The sequence below is a fragment of the Cariama cristata genome, unplaced genomic scaffold, assembly GCF_000690535.1.
Source record: "Cariama cristata isolate BGI_N322 unplaced genomic scaffold, ASM69053v1 scaffold9688, whole genome shotgun sequence".
Taxonomy (NCBI): domain Eukaryota; kingdom Metazoa; phylum Chordata; class Aves; order Cariamiformes; family Cariamidae; genus Cariama; species Cariama cristata.
This window is the reverse complement of record NW_009631685.1, coordinates 57,839-76,256: the sequence shown is the minus strand read 5'-3', so window position 1 is coordinate 76,256 and position 18,418 is coordinate 57,839. Positions and strand designations below refer to the sequence as shown.

The window sequence follows — 18,418 nt, the reverse complement described above, 5'->3', positions numbered from 1 at the left end:
GGCGGCGGCGGGGGATTTTGTTCCCACCCCATCCCCTTCGGTGACCCGGGCTCCGCTTCGTGCTCACCGGGGCCTCCGTGGGCAGCGCGGGTGTCCAGCCTGGCTCTCCACGTGGTGGTAGGGACCGGCTCTGTGTGTGTGTGCCCAGCCTTGAACGGCTGTCAAAGCGCCCTGCGCCCACGCTGCGTCCTCCAGGCTTGCCCGCTGCCGGTGCCTTCGCTGTCCGAGCTCAAACGTAGCGATGTGGGCGCTTGGAGAGGGCGTTGGGGTCTCTGGGCTGGGGTACCACTTGGAATTTAGTCTCCTTTTGGACGTGGAGTGTCCTTCACAGCAGCTCTGGAGAGGTGAGTGCTAGCGAGGTTCTTACGACTGCTACTGACAGGTGCGTAAGGTGGCTAACTCTTTAAAGCGCATGTAATTTTATAAGGCTTTCTTTTCAAAATCGGAGACTAAAACGTAAGCTACTTACTGCTCGCTTTTGTATGGGAGCAGATATGCCAACTGAACCTGTTAAATGTTTTCTAAATAAAGTTTCAGAACAGCCCCCTGTGACCATCAAGTGTTAGTGGGTGGTTTAGTCATCCGTTGACATAAACTGTCACTCTCCGGTTCACCACTGTCCCTGTAGGGACGGGAGAGGAGCTGTTAGACAAGCCCGTAATGGGCCTGTCTGTCTAACCAGCGATCCTGGTACGTGGGTGTTGGAAGGGAATCCCGATGTTCATGTGTAGGTGAAGGAAGGGAATCCTGATGTTTATGTATAGGCTAAGGTTCGTGAACATGCTGCCTTTTAATGCTAATTTGCATTTAAGAGAAAGGTGAGGAGTTAAGCAGGATGTGGACTGACCAAGCCCTGTGTGATTCATAGGCTCGCTGTCATATGAGTAAGTGGTACAAAGTATGTTTATAGCTCAGATGCAAAAAATGTCAGGTAAATAGGCTGGTTTGACCTCTAAACATAGAAGTCAGTTTTATAGACGCTCTTGTTTCAGTGCTAAGGAGCACGTGATAACTCCTGGTGAGCTCCTGGAACTTGCTGGTTGAAGTCACTTGGTTGTTACTCAAGCGGAGACAGAAAGAACCTTGCCATGGGTTAGCACTATTTTTACCCGATAGCTATGTTGGTCAACTGTGTTACAGGAATACTGCAAATCAGGTGCTGCTTGCTAAATAGACTTTAAATTCTGTAGAAGTACAACAAACTTTCTTAGACTTGTGTTGTCTGATGAAGTATGACTTCGGTAAATGGAGTCAAGGGTTGTGTAACATTTGAGGGAAGGCCTTTACGTGCAGAGTGCTGGAATGGGACGGCATCAGGCATGAAAAATGATGCTTGCCCCGAAAGTGACTTGCTGGCTGTATTTTAAGCATGCTGGCAAGAAGTTTAGATCGGCCTGAGAGTAGTTGTTGCAGAAATACATAATAGTAGTTGCAGACAGTGAGCAGGTGTAATTTAGTCGGGCAGACTTGTGTTTTAAAGTTCCTTTGACAGTGGGATCAGAGAGCTTTCGGAGTGTGGTTTGGTGCTGGAAAACTACCACTTCAGTCCTCTGCAAAAAAATACGATACTGACTTTGATTGCTAGTCTTGGAAGCAGCTAATTTTGCGTACGTTGGAATTAAGCAGTGCTTTGTATAGATGGAAAACTCTTATGTATGTAGCTATGTGGCAAGTCAACTTCGTCATTTTTCGCTGCTCAAAAAAGGAGCATAATTTCCTGTCTTTGTTGGCTGTTTCTTGGGGCTTCCAGTTGAACAATGAACTCTTGGACGTTTCAGAAGGGAAAAAGCTCTGAGAATGCACACCTTCAGGATGTGTGTCATTAGCCTCTACCTAACCAAGTCACCTAAATAATTCTCTCATCGAGATGATAATGAACGTGCAGCTTCCCTGACGCTGCGCTCGGGGCCAGGAAGCCGTCGCTTCCGTAACCATTGTGCATTATACGCTGGCTCCGGGTGCAACCAGACCTCGCCTCGTCTGGATGAGTGGTATTTAAAAAGGGGGTGTGGGGGGGTAACTCCTCAGCGGTTGCAGATCTCATACTCCCACTTCTCTCCACTGCATCATGCTGCAAACAGCAGCAGATGCTTCTCACCCTTTCCAGCTGACGTCAAATATCTGTTTTGACTTTTTTTCAGATGCAGTTGTACTTCCGTTCTGAACCAGGTTACAACTGGCTTGGTTTTCCCCTGTTCAGAGCTAAACATACTGAACTCCTTAAGGCAGGATAAAGATCTCGGCTGCTGCACAGGTCTGGAATTTTATTTTAAAACTAAAATGACCCGTAAGCAGAGGTGTTGCGTGCTGAGCAAGCGGACCAACAGAAGCAACAAGCGTTGTGCAGTGCGGCAGTATACTTGTTTTGGGGCTTACTGCCTATAAATCATTCTGGGCAACTGCAAATAAAAGGCAAAAAGGCAGGATGTATAGTTGTAGTATTTGAGTGAGTTACATAAAGTAAAGTGATTTTTTCAGCTCGTGTGCATTTCTGTGTTCATCTCAGCAGTGTGGTTGCCATCCCTTCTCATTTTGCCCACGGGGCTTTACAGAAGCCCCGTAGGAGTTTGGTCGGGGTTTTTTTTTATATGACATGCACAATACGGCTGAAGCTGCCAGTTCTCCTTGTCAGATGAGCAATGCTTCATAAAAGGGAAGTTACAAAAGCTTTGTAATGAGTGCAATTAGGCTTCGTATTTTTATTCTTCTGTTTTTGCCAGTGATCCGTCACTTTTGATTGAGGCCTGTATTGCTCAGTGAGTCACTAGTGAATTTGAGATGATTTTAAGATTACTTCCTTCAATCTTACGGATTTTCTTTTTTTGTCTTGAATCCGTTGAATAGTTATTTATGCTGGCAACCTTGAGACTTTCGTTTTAGCTTTTGTAGTCTGAATTTCAGAAGTCTGTATGAATTTATTGGTGGTTTCGTGATGTCCAACTGTGTCTCTTGCAGGCTACAGTGTCTATCTCTGCTCCTGCCCTCAGAGGTGACTTGGGTCTGGGCTCTGACAAGTGCTTGGGCTGGGTGAAGGCCAAAGTCATCCAGGCAAAGCCTGTTTTGGTTTAGTCAGCACAGAGGAAGAAATGTGAAGTTAAATTTGCTGTTTGCAGGGTGTGCAAGAAATCAAGGTATTTATAGCACGGAACTATTAATGTGAAAACAGAGTCCAAGACTTTCAGAGAGGGATTTGACAAACTCAGATGAGTTTAATCATGCCCCTGCTTTTGAGGAAGAGGTCCATAATAAATCTGACACTTGGGTATTAGTCTAAAAGTCTGTAGGTGACAGTTTAGGTCATGTTACAGATGTCTGTGCCTTGTGGCTTCTTGTTGGGGTGGCTGCTCCTGGCAGTAGCTGAGCTATGCTTTTGCACAGGAAAATCTGTATGTAATAGTTCCTGTTTGTCTCCCGCACTTGCTGGAGAATGTGCTGGACGTTAGGGTTGTTACCAGACTTTTGGTTTGGCTTTGATAAAATCGTACACAATAAGTGTTAGGTGTGGACTCGTCCCTGCCTGGATTGATTTACTTCCTCTGAGCTCGTGAGCGATGCCAGGTTTGCCACCAATGCCACCTACAGAATAGAAAAAAATTTCCTTCTGATTAAGTAATTCTGTCAACTAAAGCGTGGTAGATATGGGATTATGAAGGGCACAGGTTGATCATTTAATGACCAGCCTGTGTAGGATCATTTTATGTTAGCAATGAGCTGGAGGACATTTTGAGAATGTGCTAAGATGTGGGAGAAATGCAGAGTTATACAAATGAACAAGTTTGTGGAACAGGGAGTAGATAAAATTAAAGAGCAAGGTCATAGTAGCAGGGTGAGACAAAGAACTTGTGTTTAATTTCTGTAAAAGCTATGCATAGCATAAAAACCTATCAGAATCCTTGTTAAGGAGCATAATCGCGTGAACAGTACATGTAACCAACTAGAGCTTGAATCGGTGCGCGTACGGAAGTAGAAAACATAATACAAGATGCAGCTTTGAGCATAATAAATGACTTCTCTGATCATCATATTGGTGTGCTGAGTTGTCCGTGCCTCGCATGAGAAAGACCCCATAAGCCTGATGATAGCATAATTCATTGTATTGACTTGGAGAACACCCTCCAAAGGCTCAGAGGAGCAGGGTTTGGAAACGCTGAGATAGGATATTGGCCTTGTGTGGCTGGGCGCCTGGTTTTGCTCTTTGTCCGATGAGGACTTTCCTGGGGACCTGTGAGTATTCGGGAGCTCTGACTTACCCTTCTGCGGACTCTGATGGTCCTGTGTTGTTAACTTGCCAAAGGGAGTTGGATGACAAGTAAGAGAGCGTTAAGTCTTTCTTAACCAACCTTACCTGAGGAAACAAAGTAAGTTTTATTTGATGGAAGTGTTTGGTTCATGCTTAATTTTTATCTTGGTGCTATTCATATCACTGATACCATCAGAGACCATTGCTTATAGTATAATGATGTGATCAATATGGAGAATTTTTTCTCCTTGCATGCTTCTTGTCACTCGTAGTCTCATTTTTCTGTGGATTTGAAAACCCTTTAGGGAAGGTTGGCCTGTTTCGTACAATCCACCTTTGTCCCACACAAATGAACTGGCATCTTTGTCGGGAACCACAATGAAAATAACTGTGTAATCATCTAAATAGCACCCAGGCACTGTTGGGAACACAATTAAAAATTTAACAGCCCCTTTACTTAGAGTATTTGGTACAGAATAGCAGACCTGAAGGTAGGAACTAACAGCCGCCTTCTGACATGAGCCTCCCAAGAAGCCAAGAGGCAGGCTCTGTATGGGGGTGCATAGCAGGAGGATGAGACAGTGGTTTTAAACGGAAAGAGAGCAGGTACTGACGTGATTGGGGGGGGTGTGTGGAATATTCACTGTGAGGATGGTCAGGCGTTGAAGCAGAAGCCTGGAAAGGCTGTGGAGCTGCCAATCTTGGAGGTTTGCAAGAGCCAACTGGCCAAAGCCCTGAGCAACGTGATCTGAATTTGATGCTGTCCTTGCTTTAAGCAGGAGGGTGGACTGGAGACCTCCTGAGGTCCCTTCCAGCCCAAACAATTCTGTAATTTGTTTTGATGTGATAAAAATGAGTTGCTTTAAAATACTAGTGTTCTGGGTGGAATAACAACTTGTTGACTTCTTGCAAAGGTACCGGTATGTGCTAATGGCAGATTTTTATCTTAAAAAAAGTTAAAAAGCTATTTAAAAGGATCCAGAATATATTGTTTCCCTTGTTTGTGTTGAAAGATACTTAATGCTGAAGAGCCATGTGGTCACGGAAAGAAAAAGTTCATAAATAAAAAATATGCTTGTTCCAAGATGTAAGCCATTGTTCGTCAAAGGTACTAAGTGAAAATGTGGTTTTACTCTTCTGTGTGTTGAAGGTTTGCAGATTGGCTTTGCATGAGCAGGTGGAAGACTGCAAAACTGAAATAGAATAAATTAGAGACAGCCTATGGATTGGCACTTAAACCTGAAATATATCCTAATAAACGACAGGTTACATGTATGGTGTTGCATAAAGTAAAGTTAATTTAACTTACTGCAGTTGGTATTGGTATCTAGGGAACTAATGAGCCTTGTTCTCAGGGAGGCTGGAGAGTAACTTGCTAAATTTTTTTTTTCTCTTCCATTTTTCACATTATTTCATTTCATTGTGTGTTGTGGTCGCTTCTGGAGAATATGTGATTCTGCAACATAGCTAGCAAGCATGTAAATCTTTTGGCCCTTATCATTCAAGGAAACAGAATGGGAAATACATATACGTGTGTGAAGTACAATATCTGAATTTTACATACAGGCATCTAGTTTTTCTAATATGAAAGCTCAGCTGGTTATTGAAATTCATAAGGATGACATCTACAATAATGTTAACATCAAAATAATCTTGTTTCTGTCTTTTTCTGGCAGGTGGGAAGTTAGAGATATACAGTTCTCTACTGTTTGGTGTATTTTGCTTATGGAGACTTTAGGGCCCTTGGTTTTCCATAGGGGAAAAATACAGCCAAGTGTTTGCACCGATGTTATTCTTCACCTAAATCAGGTGCAATTTGCAAATGTATGTACAGAGTTAAATGTGTTTACTTTCAATTTTTGTGCTGCTTCTTAAGACTACTTACAGTTTGCATCTCGAGATGAGGGAATATTTCTCTAAACTGTAAGGAGTGAAAGGCGTATCTGCAGTTCCCCCTCTCCCCAAAAAATCGTTCGTGAGCTGGGATCGTCGGAGCGAGATTCCCCTTCCTTGGGGTGGTATGTGCATGTTGTGTTTGAACGGCTACTGGCAAAAGACAGTGTTTGTTACCTGACATCATATGAATCTTCTGGCAGCCTCTTGTGATGAGTAGCCCGGAGCAGTCCTTGTCTCTGACGCTGTCCTGTGTTTCCAGCCGTACCGACGGTGGGATAGACTTACAGTAGTGCTTCTTGAGGTACTACGATTTATTTTCGGATAAGCAGAAATGGATTATGTCAAGTCAATATTGTACTTGTTCCTTGTGATTTCTTACTTATAGCATACATCTTAGAGCATGTTTACATAGTGGGTGTCATAAGCGATTTCAAACATTGCAGGTAAATTGTAACGCTGCCTGGCAGGGATTCCACCTAATATTTGCCCAGAAGCAGGGCTGTGAAGTTTTTTTTGGACAAACTACTTCAGGTTGGCAAGTGCTGTTGAAACCACAGTCCCTTGAAAACGCTTGTGGTAATACATGCCTATACCCTGGAGCCTGCTGTCACTCGGCTCCGTAAGTAACAGCACCCTACGATGATGCGAGGGATGAGTTTTGGGCGCAAGTGTGGAGAAATCCGCTCTGGGTACAAGACCGCGGGTGCATTTTGCAGTTTCTGTCGATGGCAGAGCCAGTTACCTCAAAATTCAAGCAAAGAACTGAAAAGAGAGCAGCGCTCTGTACAAACCCAACCCTTCACTCTATCTATCGTGGGTGTTTTTACCCTTTCAGAAGGTTTTTCTGTTGTTACAAGTAACTTTTTCAGGCTGAAGTTGTCTGTGTTGCAAGAATTAAAAACTCGGTTCATTTGAATAGATCACGTTTGCACAACAGTTGTCGAAAGGAATCTGCCTGTCTACCCAGTTTGGGTCTAGGGGCATCGCAATAAAATGGGGGAGAATATTGATAACTGAATAGCGGCGGTATTTAAGGATTGGGGCTGTTTGTGGTGGGGTTTTGTAGAAGGTGGGTGATGTGAACTGAGATTTTGGCCTAGTGACTGTATATTCTGGATTTTGTTATCGCTGGTGAGAATTTAAGATCTACAGCATCGTAAGGCTCCTAGTCCTTCCATGCACCAGCTCATGCTTGGTTTTCATTAGCCCTTTTCTGTTAGCTGAAGGTTTTAGCCAACTACTCCTTTGGTTTTTGGGCTTTTTTCTGAGTTTTGTTTTGCATTTTTGAAGGTTGCAGCCCTTTTCCACAAGTTTGAGTGGTGATTATACTTAGAGAAGGGAAAAGAAATTACACTTTTCTTTTTTTCTGGTTTACCTTCCATTTAGAGGCGCTGGTGAAAGCGCTGGCGTTTTGATTTTTCTGTATGCTTGACCTGGATATTATTGCAGTTTTTCCTGTTAAATGGGATGCTGTACTTACAGTAAAAAGGTTTCAGCAGCAGAGGAGTTGGGTGTAACAGCAGGATGACTAGCTGAGCAATGCCTTTTGCTCCCTGCCGAGCTATTCTGAATTACGCTGGGCAAACCGCGCACAGTCGGGCTGTACCAAGCCTGAGCTAATTTTAACATTTTTCTCTCTAAGACTATAACTGGCTTTGCCTAGGATTAAAAGCAGAATATTAAAAATGTTACTGTATAGCATGTTCCAGCACTTCTAACTGGGCTGAAATGAGGAAGCCCAGTAGATCTCCCCAGAGGCCCGTTCTTGGCAGATTTCCACTCCAGAGAGGTTTGGACTTGAATACGGACGTCTGGAGGCTTTAATTGAGTTAGTGCATTTTCTCGGGTTCCTTACTCCCTAGCTTCTATCACTTCAGCCTTAGTTGAGCATAGTCATGCCGAACAGCAGTGTTTGCCTAATTGCTGTGCCCGTGTGTGTGTGCACCACGTCAACCGTTAGGAAGAATGGCACATAATGTGTTTGCTGTTGGTCAAATTAATTCATCGATTAAAAAAATCATCTGCACTGCAGGGGCGGGTGGGGAAAAAAGGGCAAAACCTGCCTTTCCTAAATAAATCTCGCTGTTTCCTCTCTCTCCTCCACACGAATAGTACTTGAAGAAATGCAGAGCGCTTTTAACCACAGCTGCTAAGCGAGGGTAGTGCCTACGCGGGGGTGTATTACCTGCCTGTGAAGCGTAACAAGTTACGGAAGGCAGGGCCATTACTTGCAATAGGGAATTAACTCCTACAGATGTGTTTACAGTCTCGCCGAGTCAAGTCTCCTTATTTCATGCCCTGCTTAACAAGTGTGTTTCACCTTGAATTGTCCAGCTTTTATTTCATTGCTGTGTTCCCGTTTGCAGGCTGAAGCAAGACTCGCAGCAAAGCGAGCGGCGCGGGCAGAGGCACGGGAGATCCGAATGAAAGAACTGGAGAGGCAGCAGAAAGAGGTACGGTCAAGGCTTTGGGGGGGTGTTTTGATCAGCTGCTTTCCTGAATATCTGATCATCTTCTCTCCTGAATCCCGAGATCCTGGAACAAAGGGTTAATCTATATTTTGTTGAAACATTAATAGCCTTCATGGAGCTAATGTTGATCATGGAACAGCAAATAAAATAGCCTGGAAAAAATAGGAATTGTGGCAAGAGTTTTATCTTGGTGAAACCAGTATAATTATTCGCAGAAAATACTGATGATTAGTTAGTAATCGTTGTTTAATACTAAACTTGGAAGTATGCAGCTTGTTTGTGTGTGCATTGGGAGGGGTGGGGGTGGATTCTTATCACTTTGTTGGAAATCTAATGATTATGGAAGACTTGGCCCTTGTATAACTCTACTTACAAATTGTTTTGCTTTGTTGCTGTGAAGCTGGCATTGTCGTCTCCCCACTTTTGTACAAATGATGGTCTGCTGTTGGCAGAAGTAGTACTGGAAAGTGAACTTGGCAAAACATTACCTTCTCCAAAGTGTTTGGATTAAGTTCCTGGGGTCATCTCTCCCAAATTCTGGAAGAGCTAGTTGTTTTATACCATCAGCAAAGTTCCTGTGCCTCTGCATGGCAGCATGTGGGAGATTCTGGGCTTCCAGTGTAGGAATGACCTTAAAGACCAAAAAGGCTTGTTCTGCTCCTGCTGCGTTTGACAAGTAAGAGCTGTACTAAATGTCCCTCCAATCCAAGAAACTGAGAGCAGCATCTGTTTTGAAGCTCTAGAAGCTAAACTAGCGCTATTAGAATGGGGCTGCAAGCATGGGTTGGCACGGGTGGACCAGAAGGGTTTAAAACTTGTATTGTTGATGTGCGTTTAATGAAACAGCAGAGTACGCATAACAGGGCCAACAGTGATCGTAATTTAATTTTTTTTTCAAATAGATTTCAAAAAAAAAGGACAGGGAAGTAGTAAGAAGTTTGGGGGCAAGGTGTGGGAATATGTAGTAAGAATAAATGTACATCTGTGCTTTGGGGTCCAGAGCAGGATTCAGTTTAGCTTTTAAATGGTGACTTGGGATGCGATAACAGACTAGTGTCGGTGCAGGCTGCAGTAATCAGCCTGCAAAAGGAGGACCTGGGCAGTTTGCCCAAGCTCATCTTTGTGCTGGAGCGTCTCATCTAGCTGAGGCATGTCTGGATGTGTCTTAGCACCCTGTAACCACAGCAGGGTTAGAGGTACCTGCAAACACATCAGGAGTAAGAGCTGTGGGCGGAGCGTTGCTGTAAGCGCAGTGCTTGTGGAAGAGAGGAGCCTTTTTTTGCTACGATTGCTGCTTTTTGAAGGATGTTTCTTGCAACCTGGACCACAGTCAGAAGGCCTGGACTGCAGATACACAGTGGTACTGTCAAGCTACCTCCTGTGCCTACAGCCCGAGTGATGGGACTTGCCGAGCAGCCTTTGGATGATCTGTGGTAAACAATCACTGGGTGTTTTGTTTGGGCAGCGAAGCAAATGTGGGCGTCACGGCAGCTGACAGTGTTGCTACCATCTAATTTGCAGGTAACCTTAATGGAGCTGATGACCTCTTTAAAGATTAAAAGCTGATGCTGCAAGGGGTGTCCTAGTAAATTGAAATTTTGATGTGAAAACTAAAGCTTGTGTGCATACTCCTGCAGTTAATAACTGAAGGGCTCGTGGTCTGAAAATCTGTGGAAACTTCTTTGTAATAGATAGAAATTGGATAATACAGGATGTCGCTCTGAAATACCAGATTCAGTGAAAGCTAAGCCAGATATCCACTACAATCTATTTTGTAATTCACTGGCAGAAGTGACGTAATGTGAATACACATTTATTTAATATCGTGCAAGCTTGGATATTCTGTAACTTTTTCAAATAGCTCACTCTCAGTCCCCAGACACAAGGTAGAGCTAGTAAGGATGGCTGCAGGAAGTTTTTCATTGCCACAAGTATCTTGCAGATATAATAAAAGAGAATATAAATATAGAAAATCCCAAGCAGCAATCAACACAAGAGATTTGGCACCTACCCCTTTCTTGGAGGAGAACGTACTGTGCTACTGCTGTCTGTACAGCTTGTTGTCTGCCATCCTCGTTTTCCTTCACAAACTTTTCAGAAATAAATAGCACATTCCCACTACTGCCATGTTGAATAACCAGAACTTAAAGCACTTGCTTTACTACTTCAGAAGGCTTTTTTAGAGCCAGTTATGGGAGTTAAAAAGCAATAAATAAATCTATTGCATGTGTGTGTACTTGTTCATACTTAAACCAGCGTACATGCCCTGACAGGCTTCTTGTGGAGCATGGATTACTTAGGAATATATTTAGATTCTTGGTCTGGGTTAAAAGTTTCCAGATGCTACCATTACAAGCTATAACCATGGCAGTATAGCTCTCGTTGGCAGTCAAGTAGGGTGTTTTAATGATTTGGATTTGGACGGGAAATTGGCTCCTCTCCTGCCCACTATCTAGTATTAATGACATTTCTTCATCTTGTGCTTCGTTTTCCTAATTTTAAAATAATTGGGCAACTTTTGCATCATGAGTCTACATATATGATTTAACTTAGCTAATGTTCTGCTTGCCATTACAAAAGAAATATCAATGCAAAAGCACCAGGTATCTGAGATTTTTGTTCTCTTATGAACGTTTCTGTAGGTAGAATGAGCAGCAGCTTCATTAGGAAGCTATTAAAATGCCCTGCGCTGGTTCTGTTGGCTAGCCACACGTGGAGAGTGCACCAAACATTAGCCAAAACCATGTAGTAAAGCTCATAGGTAAATGGTAAAGACTACACGATATTATACTGAGCTCTTCTTTTGGCAGAAATGATTTCATGTAAAACACATAATTGACATCAGAAATTGCTGCATAGTCTATTCTTTTGAAAACTCAAAATTGTATGCATCATCAGCCACACTATTGATAAGCTTCTTTCCTTTCGAAAGAAACGCACGATGAGAAGCTCGTGGCAGACATCCTAAAGCTTGGTTTTAGATGATGGTGAGCACACTTGCCGCAGATGTGGGCTCAGACTGCCGTGCCTCTTGCCAGTCGTCGCTGCTGTTCGTCTCGTGGTTTGTGTGCTCGGAGGGATAGCTTTAGTAAACTTGGTTTGAAATAGAAGGCGACTCTAAGAATTCTTCTGGAAACTCAACGTGCAGCGACATACTGCTGTAGTAGAGAGATACCATAGAGCAATGTGGTAGAACAATAGTTGGAGAAATTATATAGCAGAAATAGATGGGCTTTTGGAAGAAAACACTGAATTGTAGTGTGAGATGGGGGAAAGTTACTGTGGAAGGCTACTGCCGTTCGCTGTGGTGGGGCAGGATTGCAGGCGTGTTCCAGTATCATCTCATCACCTGGCATCATCTCATGCCAGGCAGCAGAAAGACGGATAAGCGTGCCAGTGTTTTGGGGGCTGGGTTGGTTGGTTGATTTTTTTATTTCTAGGGAGAGGAAGGTAAGGAGGAGAGCAGGAGTACAAGTTTAGTAGGAAAGTATAAACTAGGTAAATGAAAAGTGTTTTCTGAAGCTGAAGAAAGAAAATGAGCCCAAGAACCATGATCTGCTATTTGCTGATTTATGAAGATAAGGGTAATGATCACTCTTGAATCACATACGCGTGTATATATTTAGTATATGTATATATATATATATTTAGTGTGTGTATATATTTAGTAGAGAATGGGTCATGAGGCTTTAAGAAGGGCACCGATCTACTAAACATAACTGCTTCTGTGCTGCTTTGTTGCTGTTACCCACCAAAGATGTAAATAATTAATCTGGAGGTCAGGGTAGGTTTGCTGGTGTGCTTCCGTGCGTAGTAAGTCAGTACAGGAGAGTGCTCACGTGAGGCAATGCCAATGCGTGTTCTAAGCTGAAAGGACAACTACAATAGATGGTACTTGCTCCCTGGCCATACCGCTGGTACCCACCCAGCTGGTGGGAGTCGGAGCAGTGATGGATCCTGTGGTTTTTACCATACCATGCTGCCGTGGTCTTTAAACATTTGGTTTGCAGTTGCAGAGCCTAAGGCCAGTTCGTTTGGCTCGTCCTGTAGAGTTGTGTTTGATACTGAGACAGATGCTTGTGTGCATTCAGATATTTATTTTTAATTCGCACAGAAGAGCAAGCCAGGAGTTGTCGACTCAGTTTTTCTGAGTAACAGATTGTTAATTCTCATGGGGCTACCAGGTAAAATGAAGAGAAGAATTTTTTTGTGTTTTTTTTTTTCTTAGAAGCTTGGCAGAAGATATATTAAAGCCTTTTTTTTTTTTTTCCAAGAAATATTTAACAGCAATGTTTCAAGACACGTAAAAGCTGCAGAATTAGGGCTAATTGTAGAGAATGTTTTATGTAGGAGTACATTCTGTGTGTTCTGCTGGCAAGGCTTTAAATGTCTCTTTGAGAACTGACACTTGGAGACCACAATTTAAGCTGATATTAGTGCCTGAAGTGAAAAGAGAATGATCTCCTCCCACTCCTTAATCTGCAGGATAAGATTCTTCCTTGCCAGTTCACACAGTATATGAGCCTGTACTTCTACTTCAAGGCAAATGCCTTGTGCTTCTCTCCTAGCTTCATTTTCAGCTCTCCCTTTAAGGGCACGGCACAAAACTTGCCTTTGGTATTTTGTAAATTCGTTCTTTACCAGCACAATCATTTGCACGTACTTTTCCTCCTTTGGATTCATATTTCTTTGGAATAAAATATGTTACCAGTACTTTCTGTCATGGGTTTCTTTTTTTCCATGTCAGTTCCTTGAGCATGTAGTAAATTTAGTAAGCATACTAAAGCCAAGTTAATGTGGGCAGAAGACTTGCAAACGCTTGATCTGCTCACCCATCCTGTTGACCGTGACTTAGGCCCCTTTTTCCTTTGCTAGGATTTGGTGCCTGCAAGTCTGAAGTGAGTTGGTGGGTCCCATGGCACAGCTGGCATTTGGGATTGTTTGAAGCCGTTTAAAATCCCAGGCAGTGGAGGAGAAAGTAGGGAAAAGCAGAATTCTCGTGGCTTGAATGGGAGGGGAGAGACTGACTATGGAACTTGACGCTTACATATGCAGGGAAGAAATTAAGGAGGTTTGTAATGGTTTATCTGTTGTCTTTCTAATACAACCAGTGTGAAGATGCACAGGCAAATCTGGAGAGGGACAATGTTGAAGGTGTTTTTAGTAGACCCTGGATTTCTGCCTTCTGCTGCCATCTAACCATGCTTTGCTGGCTGGTTCTGTCCCATTCTAAAATCCCGTTCAAAAACATTATTTTTGTGGGAAACCTCATGTGTTGAGGAAACCAGGAAAGCAGTCTGCCAGTAATACTGTGGACAAAACACTGATTTTTTGGGTGTGTGGTGTTTTGGGTTTTTTTGTCATACCATGATACAGGAAAGTGCTGTTTAAGGCATTTGGCTGCTTAGACGTCTATTGACTCTGTTAAGCTCTTCGTGGGCGACATACCTGCAGTAGAGATGATTGTTTAAAAGTGTTTGTTCTCTCCTGTAACATCCTAAGGAGGACAGTACACTGATGAGAGATCAGTCACTTTGGAGTGGAGCTGTTGCAATGCCTGTTGGCTAATGGATGACCAAAAAATGTCAGGATTTATAAGACACTGGAACAGTTATAATTATGCACTTGGCTTTGTCCCTGTGCCCTCTGTGGTGTCTGGCCCTGAACAAGGGCCTCGTTGTTATCTTACCCATTGGCAACCTGGCTCCTGGACACAGGGCTTCTCCTTCGTCTTGCTTTGCACGCAACGGGAGTGCCTGCTATGCCAAGCCTGAAGCATTGGGGTTTGAAAAATAAGACTTCCACGGTGTTGCCTTGAAGCGTGGGTGAAATAATGGAAGTGAAAAGTTAAAGCATAAAGGTTAAACGGCTACGTGGTAGCAATTACTACATCTGAACGGATGGTGTTTGGCTTCTGTGTATGGATGAAAGACACTCTGAGTGTGCAACAGAGAAGCAAAAGATGGGAGTCGGTATGCAGTCTTGGGAACTGTGGGGGGGTTCAGTTCATTTTCCTCTTCAGGGTTTTCTTAGTAAAAGGTAAGCGAGGTGATTAATTGTGTGGGAATGTTAGTTTTAAATGTGGGTCCCAATTATCCCCCCTGCACTTGTAGGAATAGGAATGAATGCTTCTGAGGTACTAAGCTGGGTTCTGCCGTTGTCCTTCACGATCACGAAGGGGAACCTGATCAGAGGAGGGCAGGGATTGAAAGAAGTACCTTCTCCTTCCCAGCATTGGGATCTGGGTTCACCCAAGGTGGCCCAGAAGAGCAGTGGATGGCAGGGATCCCCTGAATATTCCAGAATACGGGAGACTGACTACCCTGCTGACGAGCTGCAGGATTGGAGTCGGAGCGAGAAACGGTTCCTCCCGGGTTCTACTCATAGAGCAGAGGGCTGGTCCTGGTGTTTTATTCAGCATCAGTGCTTACCTAGGAAAAGAAGCAGTAAGGCAGCTGAGGGCTTTCGGACCAGAGCCGTGATACGTTTCCTACAGATACAAAGCTAGGCGTTCAGCAGAGAAGTGGGGAGAACGAAGCTGCAATTTCCTTCTGGGTTTGTGTAGCCAGTTAGGTCTTTTTGAACAAGAAGGGTTTCTTGCTTTAGAAGTGCTAGGAGAGATGCAAGAAAAAACATAATTTCTATTTTCATATGGATTTACAAAGCTGATCAAGGGCAGTTCTCCACTTAAGCAAAATTCAGATGTGTTAGGGTGGATGTGATGCTTTTGTGTATTATTAAAATGGTTCGAGACTGTGGAACAACTTTGTAGAGTCAGCAGTGCATTTATCAGAGCCTGCAAATGGTGCGAGGCTCCGTGGAAACGTTAAAAATTGAAAAGCAACCTGTAGAGATCCATCCTCCAGTGCTGGCAATAAACATGCAAGAAATTTTCAGAGAGTTTTTAACAAGCTGACACGGTGCCGTACACAGGTGAAAGATGTACAGCGTTGATGCTTTTGTAACTATGCCATCAGTTAAGGACAAAATTTGTCCTTAAAAAACCAGTTTTTCCGTAGTGAATGCCGTTTGCTTTTGTTGTGATGGTAGATGCTGTCATCCCAGGTGAATATTTGGGCATCTGTTACACTGAAGGAGGGAGGCTGGAAAAGTGAGATGTCCTAGCTCCCAGCTGGGTTAGGCTCTGGTCCGGTGCGGAGCCTAGGGAGCACATGTCGCGTGTGCCCCCAGGAGCCCAGCGGATATGGAAGGAGTTGTTTTAGCTGGAGGAGGCCGAGAATGTCATTGCTGCCTTCATTCTACTGAACTCTACAGGGCTTCCATGTGCCCGTTGTATTCGTGTCTTGCTGTATATTCTGTATAAATGATTTTTTTTTTTCTTTTCCCTTTACAATGAGCTGTGGAACGTTGCATTGCTATTGATTCATTCACGCTAGCTTTTGTTTCTTTGTTTCTTTCCCTTTTCCCCTAGATCTATCAAGTTCAGAAGGTAGGGCTTGCTCTCTTTCATTCTTGTTTGCATGTGTTGCCACGTTATGAGCCTTGCTAGCATTTCAGAAAAACCTCTGCAGAATGGAAGATCCACAGCAGGCTTTGTATTTCCATGCAATTCCCCCCTTCCCTCCCATATTCTTATGGGATGGATAATAAAGGGGAGTGGGGGAAGATGACCCATGTAAAATGTGCCTGGTCAGGCAGTTAATATAATTTTTTTCTACAGACTGTTTGGCAAAGAATAAGCAATAAGCAGAAGAGTAATTTGGCAAACCAGCCATCGTAAGAGGGTATGGTGGCTCCGTGTTTCACCAAGAACTACATAGACATCGGTGTGTTGAAAGGCCAAGAGTATCAGTGAAAATATTTCAGGCTGGGCAAGCATTTAACAGGTGCCAGCAGGAAGAATGACGTACCGATGACTTTGCCGAAAATCACTGAAGTAAATCAGGGATGCTGTGTTTGAATTTATAATCTTTTGGTAAATAAACTGTGTGGCCTTTCTTCCAATGTGACCTGAGCGTTAGAAATGCTTTTATATTAATCCTCTCTCACCTCAGTTTAAAGTCATGATCTCTTCCCTACTCCCAATTTCCTTTTCATAGTTCCAAATGACGGCACAGATGACAATAAGAATAATAATAGCTGTAACTGAGGTCACTTGCTACGTAACAGCAGAGAGTTCTGGGTTTTGTGTTACGAAGTTTGGCTGTTCTATACTTCTAGCATGTGAACTGTGAGATACCTAGAAAGAGAAATAGCTCCAGAGAGATTTTGCAGGGAGGGAGAAAGCATGTATTTCTTTGAGCCTGCCATTTGCTACCTTATTGAATATTATTATTTTTTTTTTTCCCCGAGATATTTTTATTGCTTGCTGAATGATGAATGTCTCCTAAAACCACAGCCTGTTTGTTTTTATTCTGGCACTCCTCCAGCTGCCTTAACTGCATGTTTCACTCGCTTGACCTAGCAGTGTGCGTGCTTCTTGGAAATGCTGTTCTCCTCTTTAAGTGCATATGTATGTGAAGATAGCTACTCAGATCATGTGCTCTGGTATTTAATCCTGACCCCATCAATTTGGCAACAAATATATCTTAACTCTTGTTTTTATTTGTGGAGTTGACTACGTACGGAGTGACTCAAGTTAACATCTGCCCGTGGATCAACAGGCTCGTTATCAATCTCCTTTATAAGAACTAATTTAATCTTCTGGTGCAAACACAGCCCCATGGGAGACAAGGAGGTTGTTTACTGTTGGTGTCCTGACATGGATGAGAAGATAAGTGGGTTAGCCTCACAACATCCTGTAGCGAGTTTGCAAGTCTAGCAGTTTTGCTGTCACTTAGCGAGCAAATCTGATCTGGAATTCTCTCTCAATGGTATTAACGTCATTCATTATTTAGTTGTAATATCACTTTTCAGGATAGAAGGGAACTTGAGTCTGGCCAAGGCCCGTAACTGAAACCCAGATGAATGGATAAGCACCATTTCTTCCTTTAAGCCATGTGGCCATTTAGACCAGGCCCCTTGCAGCAGAAGAGTCGGCGTAGAGAAAGAAATGGGGAGTGGCTGAGGGGGTAAAATACCCGAGACTTCAAATGCTGCCAGTTCAGCGCAGTGCGAGATGTGCCTTTTAAAAGATTATAAATTAAAAATAGTCTCAAGGCAATCGCATTCATTACCATTTTTCTTTTGGGGATATTAAGCATCTAGCTATGTAATTTTAAATGGTGGAGGAAAAGACTGTAAGTGGAACTTAACTTGTGACATAACAAGTCTTTTAAGGGGCTTTTCCTTATCTCCCTTTTGCAAAACTGAATTCAGAAGCCGATGTCAGAATGTAAGGAGAACGGAGGGCAGGAAAAGGAAGCAGCAACCTTACAAAAATTATTAGCATGTTTATGGATCCTTCCCGTGTATGAGAGAGGATTGTCCATTTTCCTGATGGTTTTTTTTTTAATTGATTTCTAGTGTTAGGAAATGTTACACATCTCTTGGGGGGGGAATTCTCCAATAAGGCTTTACCTGACCTGATTTACTACAAAGCATATAATCTGTAGGTTCTGATCATGTACACAATCCTGACCAGCTGGAGATGATAAAATTTTCAGCGGTCATTTTCAGGATCTGATGTACATAAAACTTAATTTTATACCAGGCTGTTGTATGTGTTTCTGCTTCTGCCTGGAAGTAACTAGTCTGAGCACTTGTGAGGAAGTGTGTAGTGCTTGAAGAAACGATGGTTCATGCCATGCACTCTAATTTCTTGTCGTTTATAGGAGCAATTTCACTTGTGTGCCATTTGGCTAAGCATTGTGTAGGGGTATTAGATGTATTTGAGCACACACTGAGATGC

At 43.2% G+C, this 18,418-nt stretch overlaps 1 protein-coding gene across 1 annotated transcript in view; it reads left to right on the top strand.

Moving 5' to 3' along the window:
• The first annotated feature begins 241 nt into the window (after window positions 1-241).
• LRRFIP1 (leucine rich repeat (in FLII) interacting protein 1) overlaps window positions 242-18,418 on the top strand; it is a 72,950-nt gene continuing 54,773 nt past the window's right edge. Inside the window, exons 1-4 of the mRNA XM_009706069.1 lie at window positions 242-344; window positions 629-657; window positions 8,503-8,589; window positions 16,040-16,057. Of these exons, the coding sequence (XP_009704371.1) occupies window positions 242-344; window positions 629-657; window positions 8,503-8,589; window positions 16,040-16,057 (237 nt within the window). The remainder of the gene's footprint in view (window positions 345-628; window positions 658-8,502; window positions 8,590-16,039; window positions 16,058-18,418) is intronic.